This window comes from Poecile atricapillus, chromosome 2, assembly GCF_030490865.1.
Source record: "Poecile atricapillus isolate bPoeAtr1 chromosome 2, bPoeAtr1.hap1, whole genome shotgun sequence".
Lineage (NCBI taxonomy): Eukaryota > Metazoa > Chordata > Aves > Passeriformes > Paridae > Poecile > Poecile atricapillus.
In genome coordinates, this window is record NC_081250.1 from 96,551,798 (window position 1) to 96,568,308 (window position 16,511).

The 16,511-nt window shown below is 33.6% G+C and overlaps 1 protein-coding gene across 2 annotated transcripts in view; it reads left to right on the forward strand.

Annotated features, from left to right (window-relative positions):
* The window catches only part of NETO1 (neuropilin and tolloid like 1), a 60,429-nt gene that overhangs the window by 12,008 nt on the left and 31,910 nt on the right, over positions 1-16,511 (forward strand). For both annotated transcript variants that reach the window (XM_058833627.1, XM_058833626.1), the window contains one exon: positions 1,365-1,613. In XM_058833627.1, the coding sequence (XP_058689610.1) occupies positions 1,365-1,613 (249 nt within the window). The remainder of the gene's footprint in view (positions 1-1,364; positions 1,614-16,511) is intronic.

Genomic DNA, 16,511 nt, shown 5'->3' on the forward strand with positions numbered 1-16,511 from the left:
TGTAAAGATTTCAAAATTTACCTAGAGTCTTCTTACTCAGTTGATTTTAAATAGTCTCTCTTCTTATATGAGCAATGAGTTCATATCAAAAGCTTAATTTTAAAATGTTTCAGAACCCAAACAAGATATTTGTTCTGGTCACACTGACAGTTTTCTTATTACTCTTGAGGGAAGAAATGCAGAGATACTGAGTCCTGGAGTGGCAGCAGTTTCCATGCTAAGCAGTTTCCATGCTAAAAACTCAGCATGGAGCTTGATCTTGTATATTTTCATGTGAAAAGAATGGCAACTCTGGCAAAGCTGATGGTAAAACAAACCTCTTTTGATATGTGTAAAGTGTAGGACATGATCCCATGAGAGGCACAGCGGGCAACGACACAACAAATCCTTGTCGTAGCAGAAGGCTTTGTCAGCAAAAGGCTCCGATGCACCATGCTCTAGACATGGAAGGCACTGAGTTTTTGCTATGGCCAGGATTAAGTGTAGAAAACAGTGAGCCTCTAGGAGATTGCCTCTGATAAAATGTGTCGATCAAACCATGGTATTTTTCCTCCTTTAAAGAAAATTCTATATTTCTACCAGTTACTTTTTTTCCTTTATACGGGAGATGCCAGGAAATTCCTGTTCTAGAGATTGTTCTGACTCTGTAAACTTAGTACCTATCATTAAAGACGGAATTTTTTAAAAAAATTTAATTAAGTGGCCACTATGAAGATCCTTCAAGATTTTCAGTATATCATTTGCTCTTCAATTATCATCTTTATCTAGTTCTTTCTTAAGTGGGAATTCACTTCATTTGTTCTTATGTTTCCAATGAGAAATAATTCAGAGTATAAGCAATTACACTCCATTTTGTCATTGACTGCAATACATATAGGAATATAATCTGTCCTTACTGTGGCACTGTAAGTAAGGAGAGATTATATTCCTATATGATATACAGATCAGCTTTTTTTCCATCATCTTTGTCAGTACTAGTACTTTTTAAATATTAAAAAAAACATTCTGATTAACACCCCTTCCCCCAAGTATAAGAGAAAAATTTTTTTTCTAAATATGTAGTTTCTTAGAAACATTTTATGTTTTAAGAAGTTGTTCCTGGCTATATTTTTCATTTCATCATAGATATCTCTCTTAGCTTTACTAAACACTGCTGTCAAGAATACTTTTTTTAAAGAAGAACCATAGACAAACTGACAGTGTGAAATCTATAAAAAATACAGATGTACTAATTTTCAAGCAAGATTTTAAACAAAATTTTAAGATTCATAAAAAATAGATATATTTTATTTTCTTGAGTTTTGCTTTAGTTTTGGAGAGTCTTGGGTTAGAAAATAGTAAGATAATTTTCTTTTTATCTCTAGCTGCTCCTAGACAATGCATTGAACTACACTTTGATGAAAAATATTCCATAGAGCCTTCTTGGGAGTGTAAATTTGACCACATTGAAGTACGAGATGGACCTTTTGGCTTTTCCCCAATCCTTGGACGTTTTTGTGGACAGCAAAATCCACCTATGATAAAATCCAGTGGCAGATTCCTGTGGATTAAATTTTTTGCTGACGCTGAACTGGAATCTATTGGGTTTTCTGCTCGGTATAATTTCACACCAGGTAAGTACAAACCATCTCATTTTTAATAACAAAGGCTTATCATTGTAACTTTTCTAATGATGTATAATCTTGCTGTTGAATAATACCTTTAGTTGGGCTTGGTTTATTGTCAAGGAAGGTGTTAATAGATAGAAAATTGATAAAAGTCATATATATCTTTTGCATAACAACTAAGGCTTATTCAAGGGAAAGATTTTCAGATTCTGTACTTTTTAAAAAGTATTATTTTCAAGTGAATGCTATTACAGAAGGTAATTCAAAATGTTTCATGGGAAGTTTAGTGTTTTATGCTTGACTGTTATGCTGTACAGCTTTTCTTTCAAAAAGATCATTGATAAAGTATTCTAATAAAAAATGTAATTATCTCAGAAAATTCCATCATTGCTTTTCCACTTCACCAGTCATTTCCCCAGCTGAGGAGTAGAATAGTTCTCCTTCCTCAATAAAGAAAACTATTATAAGTACTACCAGAGGATGCATGACTTTCAAATAATAACATATATTAAATATTTTTCTAAAAAGGCTGTAAATCTTAATTGCAATTGTACAAGTATCCCTTTTCACTGTTTAATTCATGAAAGTAAAACCAAATTCATAGTCATACTTTCCATTAATTCCTCTGCTCCACCACTTATTAACAAAAGATTGCTGATTTTAAGTTTCCTCTTTGGCTGCAGCTCCACTATACTGCACTGCAACTGCACTGCTGGATGTAGTGACGTAGTTCTGTGACTTCTTATGTATTGAGTGATGAGTCATGCTTTAATATAGCTCACTCTAAAGCACTGTAATTATTATGTAATTTTGTCAATTATGTCACTATTTTTTCAGCTAAATTGTTGTATTAGGTTGAACAATATTCTCTAGGATACTGCCTAAAATTAGCAGACCCAAAATTCTTCCTTAATTATTCCAGTAGCATCTTAGAAGCTGGCAGGTCTACATGCTCTGTGTTGTTCTTCTTTCTGGTTTTCTTTCATTAATTCAAGGAAAATACTTATAAAATTAACCAGTATAGTTAAATTTTCTTTCAAGTCGAGGATACTGTTCTGCAGTGTCTAAACATACATAGGAGGTTCAAACAGCAGAAGAAGATGGAATTTCTGTAGCAAATTATCTGACAGACCAGTATATATGTGTGTGTGTATATATATATATATATATATATATATGTGTTGTAAATTCAAAGACAATGGACAAAATATTATTATAAACTTGCATATTCACTCTGAAAAGAGAGTTTATCTCTCATTTGCCATAGGTTTGTGGGCTTTTGCAATTTCCTCACCCTGCACAATGGCTTCTTTGCTTTAGATTTCTTTACCTTTCTTTTTTCCAAAGGGCTGTGCATTATGGTTGAACAGAAATTCATAGCACAATCTGCAATTTAGTCTGTCTAAAAAATTCTCAAGTGAAAGACAATTTCATGGATCATGTTTTATCCTCATTCCTTTTCTACTGATGTAAGGAAAATTTCTACATGAAGATCAATGTTCATAAATTGGTAGAGCAGCATAAATTATTATAGACTTCAGATGGAATAGCTATATACTTTTTCTCCCTTGTTTTTTTCTTTTTTCCACTCCATATATTTCAATAGAAAGCTCTGCAAGTTGTAGAGAGTTTCTGGGAATACTGGTCAAAATGAGAATATGATTAATCTGACAAGTGCCAAACAGCACTTCTGCCTCCTGGATCACTAATAAAAGGAAGCATTTCACATTCCACATTATTACTTGGACAGTCTTTTATTATGCAAACATGGATAAGGCATGACATTTTGAGATCTATTGTCCATTTGTGTGCACTGGGAGGGGTTCCTGCCAACCCATAAAACAGAATTATGTCCTCCAAGACGGTAAAGAGAGTATGAGAGAGTAACACAGAGAGGACTCCACTCCAGGGTATAACAGAGTAACATAGAAAAGACTCAAATACAGAAATTATCACCTAAACCACCTAGAACCAGCTTAGGTAGTGACAACTTAAAAAATTAAATTATGGACAATGGAGAGATCAGAATAAAATTTTCAGCTAACCTCTCTTTTAAGAAGTTAAAGAAAATGATCCAAAGCAAAAACTTATTTGGAAATTATTGCTGTCTCAAGCTGCTGAATGCTCAGGGTTTTTGTTGCCACTCATCTCACTTGTTGAAAACAGGACACTCTTCCTAACCACAACCTGCAGAGGAGGCTTTCTTCATCCAGAGACAAGGTCAACACATCTATTTCTCGAGTATCAGCAATCTTTGAGTGTCCCCACCTACTCCTGATGTGTCTCTCATCTGTCTCTTTTTTTCATATGAGATCTGAATGGAGGATAAAGAGATGTGATGTTAAATGTGTGGGTGTGTGCCAAGATTTAAAAAATAAAAAAGGAAATTTGGATAAATTGAAGCTGCAATCATTTATTGTTATTTGGATGGTACCTGGAGAAACAGAGAAAGAAATCATTTACTATGTCTTCAGGGTGTATAAAAACAGCTAACTGGATGAAGTTGGAAAAAAAGATCAATTAGGGTATAATGAAAACTGCTGCAAGGAAGATCTATTAGTCTGTGCAAATGGAAAGAGTCCCACACCTAAAGCATTTTAAATCTAGTTTGGACTAAGTCCTAAAGAAAGAAATTATATAGAAAAATCCTAAAGGATAGACTAATGATTTGCAATTACTACAACTTTTTTGATCAATAATTTCTTTGAGTCCTTGGTATTGAAATGGCTGGAAATCCATCTGCAAAGGCAAAAGTCCAGTAGGGACAGCGGTTTCAGAAACAAATGCAACTCTTTTGCCTTACATTCTTTTGCTTTTAAATAAACCTTTGTTCAGAGGTTTGTTCAGTACTCTAAAAGGTGAGATCTTGCAGAAGAAAAAGCTTTAACCACAAAATTAGAGCTACACACCCAGAAACTGGTAAAACTGCTCAAAGTTTTGCAAAAAAAAGTTCATTATTAAGAGAATAATTTAGGCTTTCATTTTTGCCATTTCCAAATTTTTTTGTTAAGCAACACGTGGATGAATGAAGTTGTACATATGGTATAATAGACTATTTTCGATGTCAAAACTCTGAGCTAAGGGAAAAGGTATTCACCTTTTGTATTATTACAGCTAATATCAGTAATAACCAGATGCATTTTGATGTAAATTTTCAATCATTTTGCATACATGAGAGTTTATAAACAAATAAAACTTCTTTACTTTTTATATACTATTTTGATTTTATTTTTTATTTTAAAATTCTGATTAACTGTGTTGATTTCAAAATGGAACTATCTGAACCTATTGAACCATCATAAATGCATACAAACACTTTTGTTGGGTTGTTTCTTTATAAGGAAATTGGATGTATGAGAGAAATACATATCAGGCTACAATATTTTCAGGTTCCTCTGGTTAATTTTGAAATACAATTTTGATTGTCTAGGGAAAAACCCATGACACAAGTCAAAGCATAATTCGTCCTTGCTCTTATTTTGTCATTCTTTGGGCCATTGAAATTTCATTTCATAGCTCTGGATCCTTTAACTCAATCTATTACACTCATTTTTCCTAAAAAGTTTTGTCTCAAGACCATCTTCCAAAATGGTGTTGAATCACTGTTTTGTGTAGAAAAATTCAAGTACTGCTTCAAATTATGGACAACTCTTCTTTAAAAAGAGACATTTGTTTTTAGTACAGACAAGGATTCAGGCAGAGAGAGGCTGTGTTTATCTGAGCTTTCTTGCTCAGCTAGAATAATCAGATTTCTGTTTATCCTGGTCCCTGATTTTGCAGGACAGTGGCTTAAGATAGCACATTATTACTTTCAGTTCCTTCACTCAGTAGAAGCCATCTGTGTTTTTATTTAGCCTCATTAATATAAACGTCAGTCAGTAATGTTTTCTATTCAACTGCTTGATAATGGAAAAGAGAAAAAGATTCATACTCTTGTGCCCCAAAAAGTGGAATATGAAACACTTTCTAACCTGAGTAACAGTGCTTTTACATTCCCATTAGAGTGAATGTCAGAGTAGTAAATAATTATGTTAACTATCTTGAGGGAAAAAAATAAAAAACAACGCAAATTCTTCCTCGTTGAGGAATTTGCATATTTTAGAACTCATGAAAAATTTAATGTGAATTTATTAAATTCAATCACACTTGTAAGAAACTTAGATAAAATATTATGAAATCATTTGCCATCTAATGTCCAAGTTCTTCCTTGAATGGATTTAACTAAGGGATATTTCCCAGGCATCTGGGAAAGCTGAATATCCATGTGACCTAGCTCACTTGTACTTTTTTGTTTTCACTTCTGAGTCTAGTCTGATTACTTCTAATTTAGTGTCAGCAATGGCAATCACTTTTTAGCAAATTGAAATCCAGTTAAGTTTTTTGAGAATCAACAAACAATGCCAGAGCCATTCCACTTTAATGAGACAATATTTTTCCTTTGGGATCAGAGATGGTTTGGAAGTATGAGAAATTACTCATTTAAATTCATTCATTTAAACTTTTGAGAGAGAACAACAACAAAAAACAAAACCCAGAAAGTGTGAATCTGTTTTATTTCTTGAGATATAACCCCCCAGCACTTCAAATTGCTATAAGCAGCTTCCTGGAGTTATGAACTTTTATTGTGTTCATGCAAGTGCACTTCATAAAAGTCAGGCACTTCATTGCTGTTTACAAGGCATTAGGGCATCTGGTCTTGGGAAAAGAAAGGAATTGCTCTCAAGTAGGATGATGCATTACATTAAAAATCATGATCACAGGTTTATATTAAATGTCAAGTGAAAAATAATTCCTGATGTGGAGAAAATTAGTATCTAAAAGATCTCGTGGGGTTCGCAGACCTTATATTGTGTCTTGCCATCACATAGTTATATGTTTCTTTTGACAATACCCAAAAGGCAAATACACAACTTCCTAGTTTCGAAATCCCTGTGTGCTGGGGATAACATTATCAACAGAAGAAATTCAAACACCTAAGTCCCTACTCTGTTGAACTTGGATGTAAAAACAAGAGCAGAAGAAATATAAGACACAGTTTTAAGTATTTTTAGTACTGGAGTAAAGAAGAATGAAAACTTAACTAGCAACACTTACTGCTCCCCCTGCCATCAGTACTATCCCTGTTCTCTACAAAAATCCCTTCCCTGCATTCATTCCATTATAAACTACACATGGACTTCTAGAGAAGGTTTACTAGGATATTCTACAGCTGTACAGCTGCATATAATTCTATTCCACCTCTACAGGAAACACCTTTCTTCATTTGTAGGTGACCTCTCCAGTAATGGTGATTATGATGTTGCAGTGATAAATATTCTTTTCAGAGTAGTCTCATTTCTCTGACAAAAAGTCTGTGTTTTCGGAGTACCTGTGAGGGGTCTTTAGGAAGCTTAGATATACGTTAAAAATTACTCCTAGAAAACCAATATTTTTAGATTAAGCTGCATTTTTACAATACCATTGTCATCTATAAATAGTTTATATTATTACTTGTTACAAAACAATTAAATCTAAATCTTAGAGGCAGCAGAGGATTTTCCTTAAATATGGTCTTTTTCTTATCCTCTTTTCCCTAAGGATAAACTTCTGACTTTATGTAAATACTATGCTGAGTTAGCTTAACCTCAGGTCTGATATCAAGTGATTACCCTTTGCTTTAAACACTTATAAAATGAGGAAATAACCAGTGGGCACTGGACATTTGTTTTTGCTATTAATTCTTAATTTCTCTGTAACATTTGTGAAGCACTTGGAAATGGCAGATCAGGGAGGATAACATGGAATTTGTGCTGAACAGAAAGCCTGGGTACTTGTCTTCCACATGCGTTTAAAAACATCTTATTTACAATGAGAATTTTCACTACCCACATTCAGAACGGCACCTCCAAAACCTGTTGTTATGTTACTTGGTGGTTCCCATTCAAACATTATAGCCCTTACTTCTTCAGGGGAAAAATTGTCTCATATGTAATGAATAAGGACTTTTTGATTACTCTTCAAAGATTTTCTGGGTCATCTGACTTTCTCATCTGGCAGATTTTCTAATAGCTCATATTGAGACGAACTCCTAGGTGGTTGTGTTGTGGTCTCATCCTGACAACACTGTTGTTGTCTATAGTAGTTTCTCTTAAGGACATTGGAAATGTGGATATCTGGAGAGATTCTGCAGACATTGAAGCAATTATTTTTCTTCAATAATACTTTTCTTAAGCTACTCAGTTTTAATCTTCATGCATTGTATCTACAGGTTTATAAGGTGTTACTGGTATAGCAAATAAATATTAGCAATCGACACAGATTAGCTTTTGTCTAATCAGTCTGACTGTGCCCCATCTGTTAGGCAGAAAAACTAGTTTTTAGTTTAGCCATTCAGTTGTGACAGGTTTGACTCTTTAGTTAGTATATGTTAGGTAAACCTATGTTTGTATCATTTCTTTTCAGTCATCTTTTTGCATAGGTTCAAGTAACTGTGCTTGGAGATTGTTTTTGTTATTGTCTAATTTATTTAGTGAAGAATTTAACAGCAACAAATAATGATCATTATTGAGATATTTACCTTTCCTTAATAGATTTTTTACTCTTTGTATAGTGCTTCTAGCTAATTCTCCTTAAAGAAATATGCACAAACTGTTGTTAGAAGTCACTCAGGTCCCTGTAACTAATCAACAGGGTTCTTGCCCAATAATTAGTAGCTTTGCAAACTTAAGTCCTTGCAGAACTGAGTCATGTTTCTGTTTCTAGAACTAAATATTTTTGTAGCATGCAATGTTTAGTAAATGATGAAATGTGTCAGATAAGAAGTAAAACCTCTGTCACCATTTGTTATGTACACTCATCTATTGTCTAGCTTTGGTTCATTTTCTAGGGACAGTACTCATTTTGTAAAGAGGACAATCCAGAGAATCTCTTTTGCTTACCAGTACTGAGGTGAAGGTTATTGAATATTATTTGCATATTTGCAGTTCTAGTAGGTGTTTGTTGTCATCTTAATATATATTTTGTCATATTGATGGCTGAGACTTATCTTGATTTGTTTACTGTCTTGTTGAGTAATGCAGACTACGTAGTACTTTCATTTCAGATGTCACACTTGAGATTTTTTGATGGTCAGATCTGAAAATAAGATCATGTTTCATTCAACTTTGACAAAAATTTTATTTCAAATATTCTGCAAATGAAGTTAGCTTGCCCATTAGCGCATCTATGCCCTTGATCCATCTTTTTTTCACCTATTATGTGCTAAGATATCAAAGAGCCATCAGTTTTTAATATTATACTGCTGTCATGGGGTAGGGAAGCACCATCATGTAAAGTCTTTTTCATGTGAGAAACAGATTATACAGTGATTTCTGTGAGAAGTAGGTGTTGTCTCTATGTCTAAATCTGGCCAATATATCTATTGCTAGACACAAAACTCCTGGAAAATCAAGACTGTGAATCGAGATTATGAACACCCTGACTTAGTCCTATTTATTTTTTCCTTTTTTTTTTCACTTTCTCCTCTCTCTGTGTACCAATGTAGCCTATCTCAAGCTTCTGACAACTTCCTTTTTACCATATATACTTTTATCTTATACATACACTGAGGAGATAAAAACAGAATTCCTCTCAGAACTTTGACTGATGACATCTATACAACAAGGTGTGTTGTCCTAAAAATGATCATGACAAATTGAGGTAGTGAGAAGTTAAATTTTTTCAAATCCTATTTTAAAAGGATTCAATTTTCAGTATAATTGGGTTCATGCAAGTCACCTGCTCATTGTGGGTGTTGTTTAATATTTGTGAATGCTGTGTAGATTAAACAAGGGGTTTTATTCTTATACTATTAATTCACATTAGATAGTGATATTCCTAATCTTTTGTTTGGGCAAATCAACAATTTTTTTGTTTAATTTATGTTCAGTGTGTACATATTTTTAATTTGCATGTGTTTTCTTTTTCATTGTAACAAATCCAAATGCTAGGTGTCATTTTTTTCTCTGCAAAACCTGTGCATTTCATAACAGCCCTCAGGCCAAGTAAGAATAACAGCTACTATAATTTAACACTGTAATCCATCAAAAATCTCTGAAATTACTTTCTGATATGCCCAAGGATAATTCCAAAGAACAGTTGCTTAAGCTTACTATACTCAAATGCTGCACTGACAAGCCACTAAATCTAGTCTCAATTTAGCAAAGAATTTCAGGAAGCCTACATCTAAGCATGTGCCTAAATCCAGGCAATCTCTAGGCTTGGGTTCTTACTTAAAAGTAAGTATGTTTAAAAACTGTCCTCTACCTTTATATCTACAGAACTAAGTAAAAATTAAATATCTGGCAGTTTTGGAAAGAAAATCTTCTGTTTCTTCAACTCTTTTAATGAATTCAAACTAGTTTTCTATCTTTACACAAATTATGTAGTAGATCTATATCAATTCAGCATTTGTCCATTTGATCAGTATCAAATGGACAAATATAGCCTTAAATAGGCTCAACTTTCTCCCTGTTTCCCTCATTTTTTTTTATTTTTTTTTTTTTTTTAATATTCTGTTACAGTAAGTTGAGTTTTGTTGGAGTTAGAAAACCATGATTAATGATTTTGCTGCCTTCTTGTGCTATTCTTCCTCTAGATATTCTGGTCCCTAAAAAAAATACCCTGGAATTGTCTGAAATGAAATTATTTTCTTCAGTCATCTTCTGCTTAGAACATAATTAATTCAGACAAGCTTTTTTGGTTCAACTCAGTCAGTCAGATTTACAAGTTGTAAAGTGAAGTGATATAAATTCTGCAATCATTTGCAGTGAGTACTCGTTCCACTCCTTGGATTTAAAATTTGAAACAAAGAATAAATTTTCAGTGCATTTTTACTACATTTCCACTACAACTTTTGTTTGTGCATCCATTGTCAAAGTTTTTTTTTTTTAAATAAAAACGGAGTAGTACTTATGGATAGTTTTTTGACAGAGAAAATTATTATATTATGTTATGCTATGTTATGTTATATTATGTTAATTATGTTAATTATGTTAATTATGTTAATAATTATGTTATTCTTTCTCTGAAAAATCTTCCTGATTATTTTAAATGCACACTACTTACATGGTCACAGCAATTCATTAGGGAGATGAATGCCTGACATTGCAGTTTCCTCAAATAGGTTTGTAGAGGAGGTTTTAACTTCAATGAGAAAAATAATGGTTAAATTCGTTGTAAAATTGTGAAAAAAAGTAAGCAAATACTTCTGATCAGCACTTCAAAAATATTGCTCCAGGGCTCATTACAAATTAGAGACACAAAATATTTATTTGAATATTTGGATGTCAAAAGTCTATGTAATATCCAGCAATTTCTGTTAAGAAAGTTTGCTTGAGTCATGAATAAGATGATAAAAAGAAAATTGGGAAATACTTTTTGAGAATTCAGTATTAAATAATCTGGTTTTTGTGGCACATCCATTGTGAAAATTTAGTTCTAGCATGACAGAAGCAGTCTGTGTGAAATGTGTTATTCCAGTCACATATCAGTCCCCTAGATGACACTGAGAAGCCAGAAGATGTTGTGTAACAGGACTTACATACATCATTTGCCAGATGTTATCTGATAGTTGAAGCTCAAGAGACAATGTTATCAAATCTGCTGGTTGCAGTATGTGGGTTAACAAAAGATTGTATTATACTGTTCTTGTTTTCTTTTGGGGTTTCTTTTTCTTTTCCTGTGGCTCATTTCTCAAGTCTATGTGAAAATTAATATTAAAAGAAAATGCAGAAAATGCTTCCTAAAAATATTTTATTCCTAAATGTTGATTTTATTATGTGGTTCAGACAGTTGGTTATTAACTGCTACTAACTATGAATTCCATACTGAAATTCTACTAAATAATTTTATAATTTTTTTAAGAAATTACATACTGGCCTAGGATTTAAAAAATCAAATTTGGTAGTTTGGATCTCTGTAATTTTATGTGCATCCTCCACACAAATATTTTCAGCAATAGTACAGTTATTTGTATTCTAAAATATTGTATATCAGTGATATTTCAATATAAATATAGATCAACTATTTATCAAGTACTTTTCAAGTACTTTTAAATGAAAGGTTTAATTTATATTTGACTCTCTTTTTTTTTTTTCCTCTAGAACTTTAAATGACTCTTTTAAATCAAGCTAGGAAAAATCCTGCTGCTTGGCAGTCAAAAACTTGATCTGGTCAAATGAAATTTAATTATTGTCTACTTGTTGGGTAAGCAGCTGACCCCTACTTAACAATCCTGAGAGCTGTGACTGGCCATCATGTTCTGACCTGCTTCTGCTGCAACTCAAAACTCTCCTGAAACCTCATTCCTTCTAAATATTACCACATCAATGGTAGAACTAGACAATCTCTAATCAGTACCCACTTTGCTGTTCTTTTCCCTGTCTCTTCAGCCACTTACATAGCAATATTGGGTATTGTATAAAATAGACATAAGGACTTAGGAACAGTACCTTTCTAAATTGTCATTCAATGAATCACAATGTCTTTTTCATTAATGTGATGCAGAAGATCAGTATTTATTCTCTGTATTAGGCTGAGCCAGTCAGCTAGTGTAGGACTCAATCAATTGCTAAATTCAGCTCAGATTGTGAGCCTAAATCTGCTTCTTTTATAATCAATATTAAAATTATAAGTAAATCCAGTGAAAAGAAAATTACTGCTTCCGACCAGCAGATATTGAACAGAGGAGGAAAAAGTGTAAATCAGTTAAGTTCCATGTACACTATAATTTTAAACCTAAAATATAGTTTGATAATAGAATTAAAAATTTACTAATCTATACTGAATATAGTCACTATTTAGGGATAGCAGAATCTGGAGTTTCTGGGATAAGGAAAAATTGGAGGCAAAAGAGTTTTATAGACATTAATGTAATTCTACTCAAATTCTAGTCTCCAAATCTCCACTTACCCAAAGAATCTTGTTTGTGATGTTCATGACAAACCACTTTGAGGTCATTTTGTGAACAGAGATCATGTGGCATAACTGCTGCTTAAAGAGGACTGAGGATACATCAGAAGAATATTTTAAAAAGAAAAAGTAAAAAAGATTGAAGAGAGTATCCCCTGGTTTAGAATTTATTTTCATGTTGATTTTTTTCATACAGGAATGCAGTAACATAATTTAGTGTGGTTTATGAGAAGCAATCTTTTTCATTAATTTCAGTGGAAATATTTGAGTCTAGAGTTGGTATGAATTATGTTTGGCTTCCATAATAAAGCATACAGTAGGACTTTTCTCATCAAAATAATAGAAGTCCCAGCTGACCTCCATCTTGTTTCTAGCAGTTTATGTCTACTCCAGGTCAGCATGAGGAATTAAGTGTCGTTTGAACTTTCTCTGGCACTTTTTAACTGCATGAAATTGGAGAAAAATTATCAGTTTGAGCAAAAGTGAATGTCACTCTCATGAAGTTATAACCAACAGGAAGTAAATAAACTGTAAGGCAAAAATCCTGGCTATAGAGCCTAGATTAAGTAAAAACTGTCTAGAAGTTTTCTTCCCATAATCTCAGGGGAAGCTGAATTTCATAACACTGGAAAAGGGAGAATGATTATTGCTTACTTCCAAAGTGTTATTTATAGGCTTTAAATATCTGAATGTTACTTTGTATAATAAAACGTAAAATTCATGTTTGTGGGTAATTTATGTAGGGAATTCACTGTTTAACACAGAGCTATGCTTTTTCTGAAACACTTCCTCAGAGAGAGCTGCTGCCCTTTGCAGTTAAAAGGATGAAGAAGCAAAAGTGTTAGAATGTCTCCAAAGACAATCCCCAATATACTCCACAGCCAAAGTTCTTAAAAACACATCTTCTCTTTCTGTAAATGTGGGGAAACTGTTGAGGTCAACAGCTCAGTGTTCCCTGAAAGGACAGCTTCTAGCCAGAAACACACCTCCTAAGAGTAGCAGAAGAAGGAAAGATCTGGTGTCACTGAAATTTATACTCCTATGAATTCTAAAATGACAGGACAGAAGACTTACTTTTCCCACAGTTTTTTTTGGGACTTGTTTTTGGTGCTGATATACCTTCCTCAGCAACTCACTGAGCTGTGTGGCTTTTATAACTCCCGTTGTTGTTCACTGAAACTGTCTGTGGTGGGCATATATAATTACAATAGGAGCTGTTTAAAAAATTAATTTCACTTTTCTTTTGATATATGCTACGTTTTTCTTTTCTTATTTTTTTCCTTTAGAAAGAGAACATTCACGTTCCAGTGGGGATGAAAACCTAGATTTTTTTTCCCTTTGATCCTAAAGATTTCTACCCTGGATACAGAATACATTTTTAAAACGTCCTGTGACATTGACTTTTTGAATCATACAATGACTTTATTATAGGAGAGTCCTAGAATATAATTCATCCAACAACTTTCAAAGTTGCACAGTAAATTAATGAATGGGTTTGGTTTCTTTCAGTCTGTGGTTATTTCATTTGTTTCTAGTCTAAGAATCTTGTTTTCTAGAGTGTTTTGTCTGTTTCATCTTCTTCTGATATATGGCAAGATGATTAAGCAAGCAGTTGTTTTTACAAACACCATTCAGTTCCCTCTGGTGCTCTCTGACACAATTCTTTGCTTTAGCAAAAAGCCACCTGGTGCTTTGCTAGTCTGTAAGACAAAAATATTTGGAGACAGTAGAAGAATTTGCTTGTTAAAATGGAAAGTGAGCTATTCACACATGGAAAACTAGAGGAGATATTTGAGTTTTTCATGTGAGAGTTATCTTCAAAAAGATGCCATCACTGTCGTGGCCAGCTACAGCAGGAGAATATTAGTAGGTGTAAACACTGTGTTGTATTTCTTTTTTAATTGGAAATGTGCCACAATGTGCAGTGAACTACAGGTTATACAATGCTACTTGAAGCCGCACAAGCAGTATATTCTGTTGACAATAATAGCTCTAAAAGTTGTAGCTATTCAAAAGAACACTACAGTAAATGCATTCATTCTGTTGAATGTTCTGAGGCAAAACTAGGAGAAAACATTTCTCCTATGAAGAAACAACAAAGGCCATTTTAAATTACAAAGTTTTTCTCATAAGATCTGTCTGTCCTGGGAAATCCACCCAGTGTACTGATACAGCGTAAATATCCTGAAAAGGATGTGCAGATTCTGCACTCAGTGGTAGCAAGAAATAACCATGTGTAAATAGGATTGATCTGCAGAAGTAATGCCTACTACTCAGTTGTGTCTAAATATTTGGGCTCATTTTTTCCTCTAGTCTTCTGACATGAACCTAAAGTGTTATTTCCTTGGGCTGGGCAAAGACTCATCTATAAAAAAAAAAAAAAAAAAAAAAAAGACAAATCCTGAGCCTCGTAGTATTGCGCCAAAATGGCATGGCCGGGAATACTTAGAATTCAACATTATTCAGGAAAAGCACCATAGCTTTGCACATCTCTCTTCCTAGTCCAGTTCAGAGACCATTAGTCAATTACAGGAAGCCTCCAGGATATTATCTTGGGGAGACACAGACAGGGTGCTTCCCTTGACTGATAGTCAGTCCTGGCGGTCAAGTCATCTGCACTGTCACAGCAAGGCTGCATTACTCAGATAAAGTGGACTCCTGAGCTCCTTCAGTCTTGTTTCAATATTTTAGGGCAACTGGCAGATGAAGGTATAAGCAGCCCTTGAAATATTCATCATAGGATCACTTTTTCCCTGCATTTCCACACACGGTGTGCTGCATAAAGGGAATATAATGCCTAATTGGAGCATTCAGCTGCTAGTGTAAATATTAAACATAACAAAAATGATCTGTCAAACAATCCCACACATAGCAAGGCTCCAGGACTTCCTCTTTCCATTCATCAGCCTGAGTATGACACTGTTGCCCATTCTTACTTTGTCACTAGGTTAATTCTAAAAGGCATTTCTCACTTCTGGGATGGAGGAGCACATATCAAAGGGTTGAAACACTCTTTGAGGATGAGACCCAGAATCTCATGTGACCTTTTGCTTTCTGACGTGGTTCCCATTTTTTGTAAAAAAAATTTACACTGGAGAAAGACCCTGCTTTAAAGGGTTTGCAGAATAGACAACAGAGGCAAGCAGGCTAAAATCTCCAAGCCTGCCACTGTGCTCATGAAAACAGAAATCTAACTGCAGCTTCTGTTATCATGTGCTCTGTTCCAGTGAAATTCATTTAGGTGCTTCCTGTCTGCTCAGTTTGACCAATATTAACTAGAAGTTATGCAAAGATATGGATTTTGTTATTCTTTTTCTTTTCTTATTTTTTCTGTCATCTTTTTATTTCCATATAGATGGCAACAAGACAAAGAAACAGGAAATTTTGGCAGGCAAATGCCCAACTATTGCTAACACTTGCAGTATATCTCATTTTAGGGAGGTCACCATAGCACTATAATTAATACAGTATAAATCACTGTATCTATTAATCATACTATAAAAATACTTCTTAAGGATAAGCTGAGAGTAGTAAAGTGACGAAAAAAGACTGAGAAAGCATGATATGGTAGAAATCAAACTTTAAGGTAACAGTTTGTGTTATTTCAACAATATTTGTCTTCATATGACTTTTTGCTGATTTAATGGCAGTTAGATATTCAAGATGAAATAGCAGGAGTCATATTCACTGCTACATTTACACTTATCAGCTTTGAGTTCTTTGACCGTGTTAAGAAGTGAAAAATTTGGGAAGCATTATTTTAGGTCATAAATATGTAGTCTTCAAAAGAGTTGCAACTACTCACAATATTGTCCTTAAAAGACAAATAGAAAATAAAGAGTAAATACAGCACATAATATTGCCAACTATAATTATTACAGAACAGTCCACAATACCTAGCAAGCTATTGGCTTTCTTTGAACACTTTTGGTTATCATCATTACAAATATAGACACATATATATGGAAATTTCAA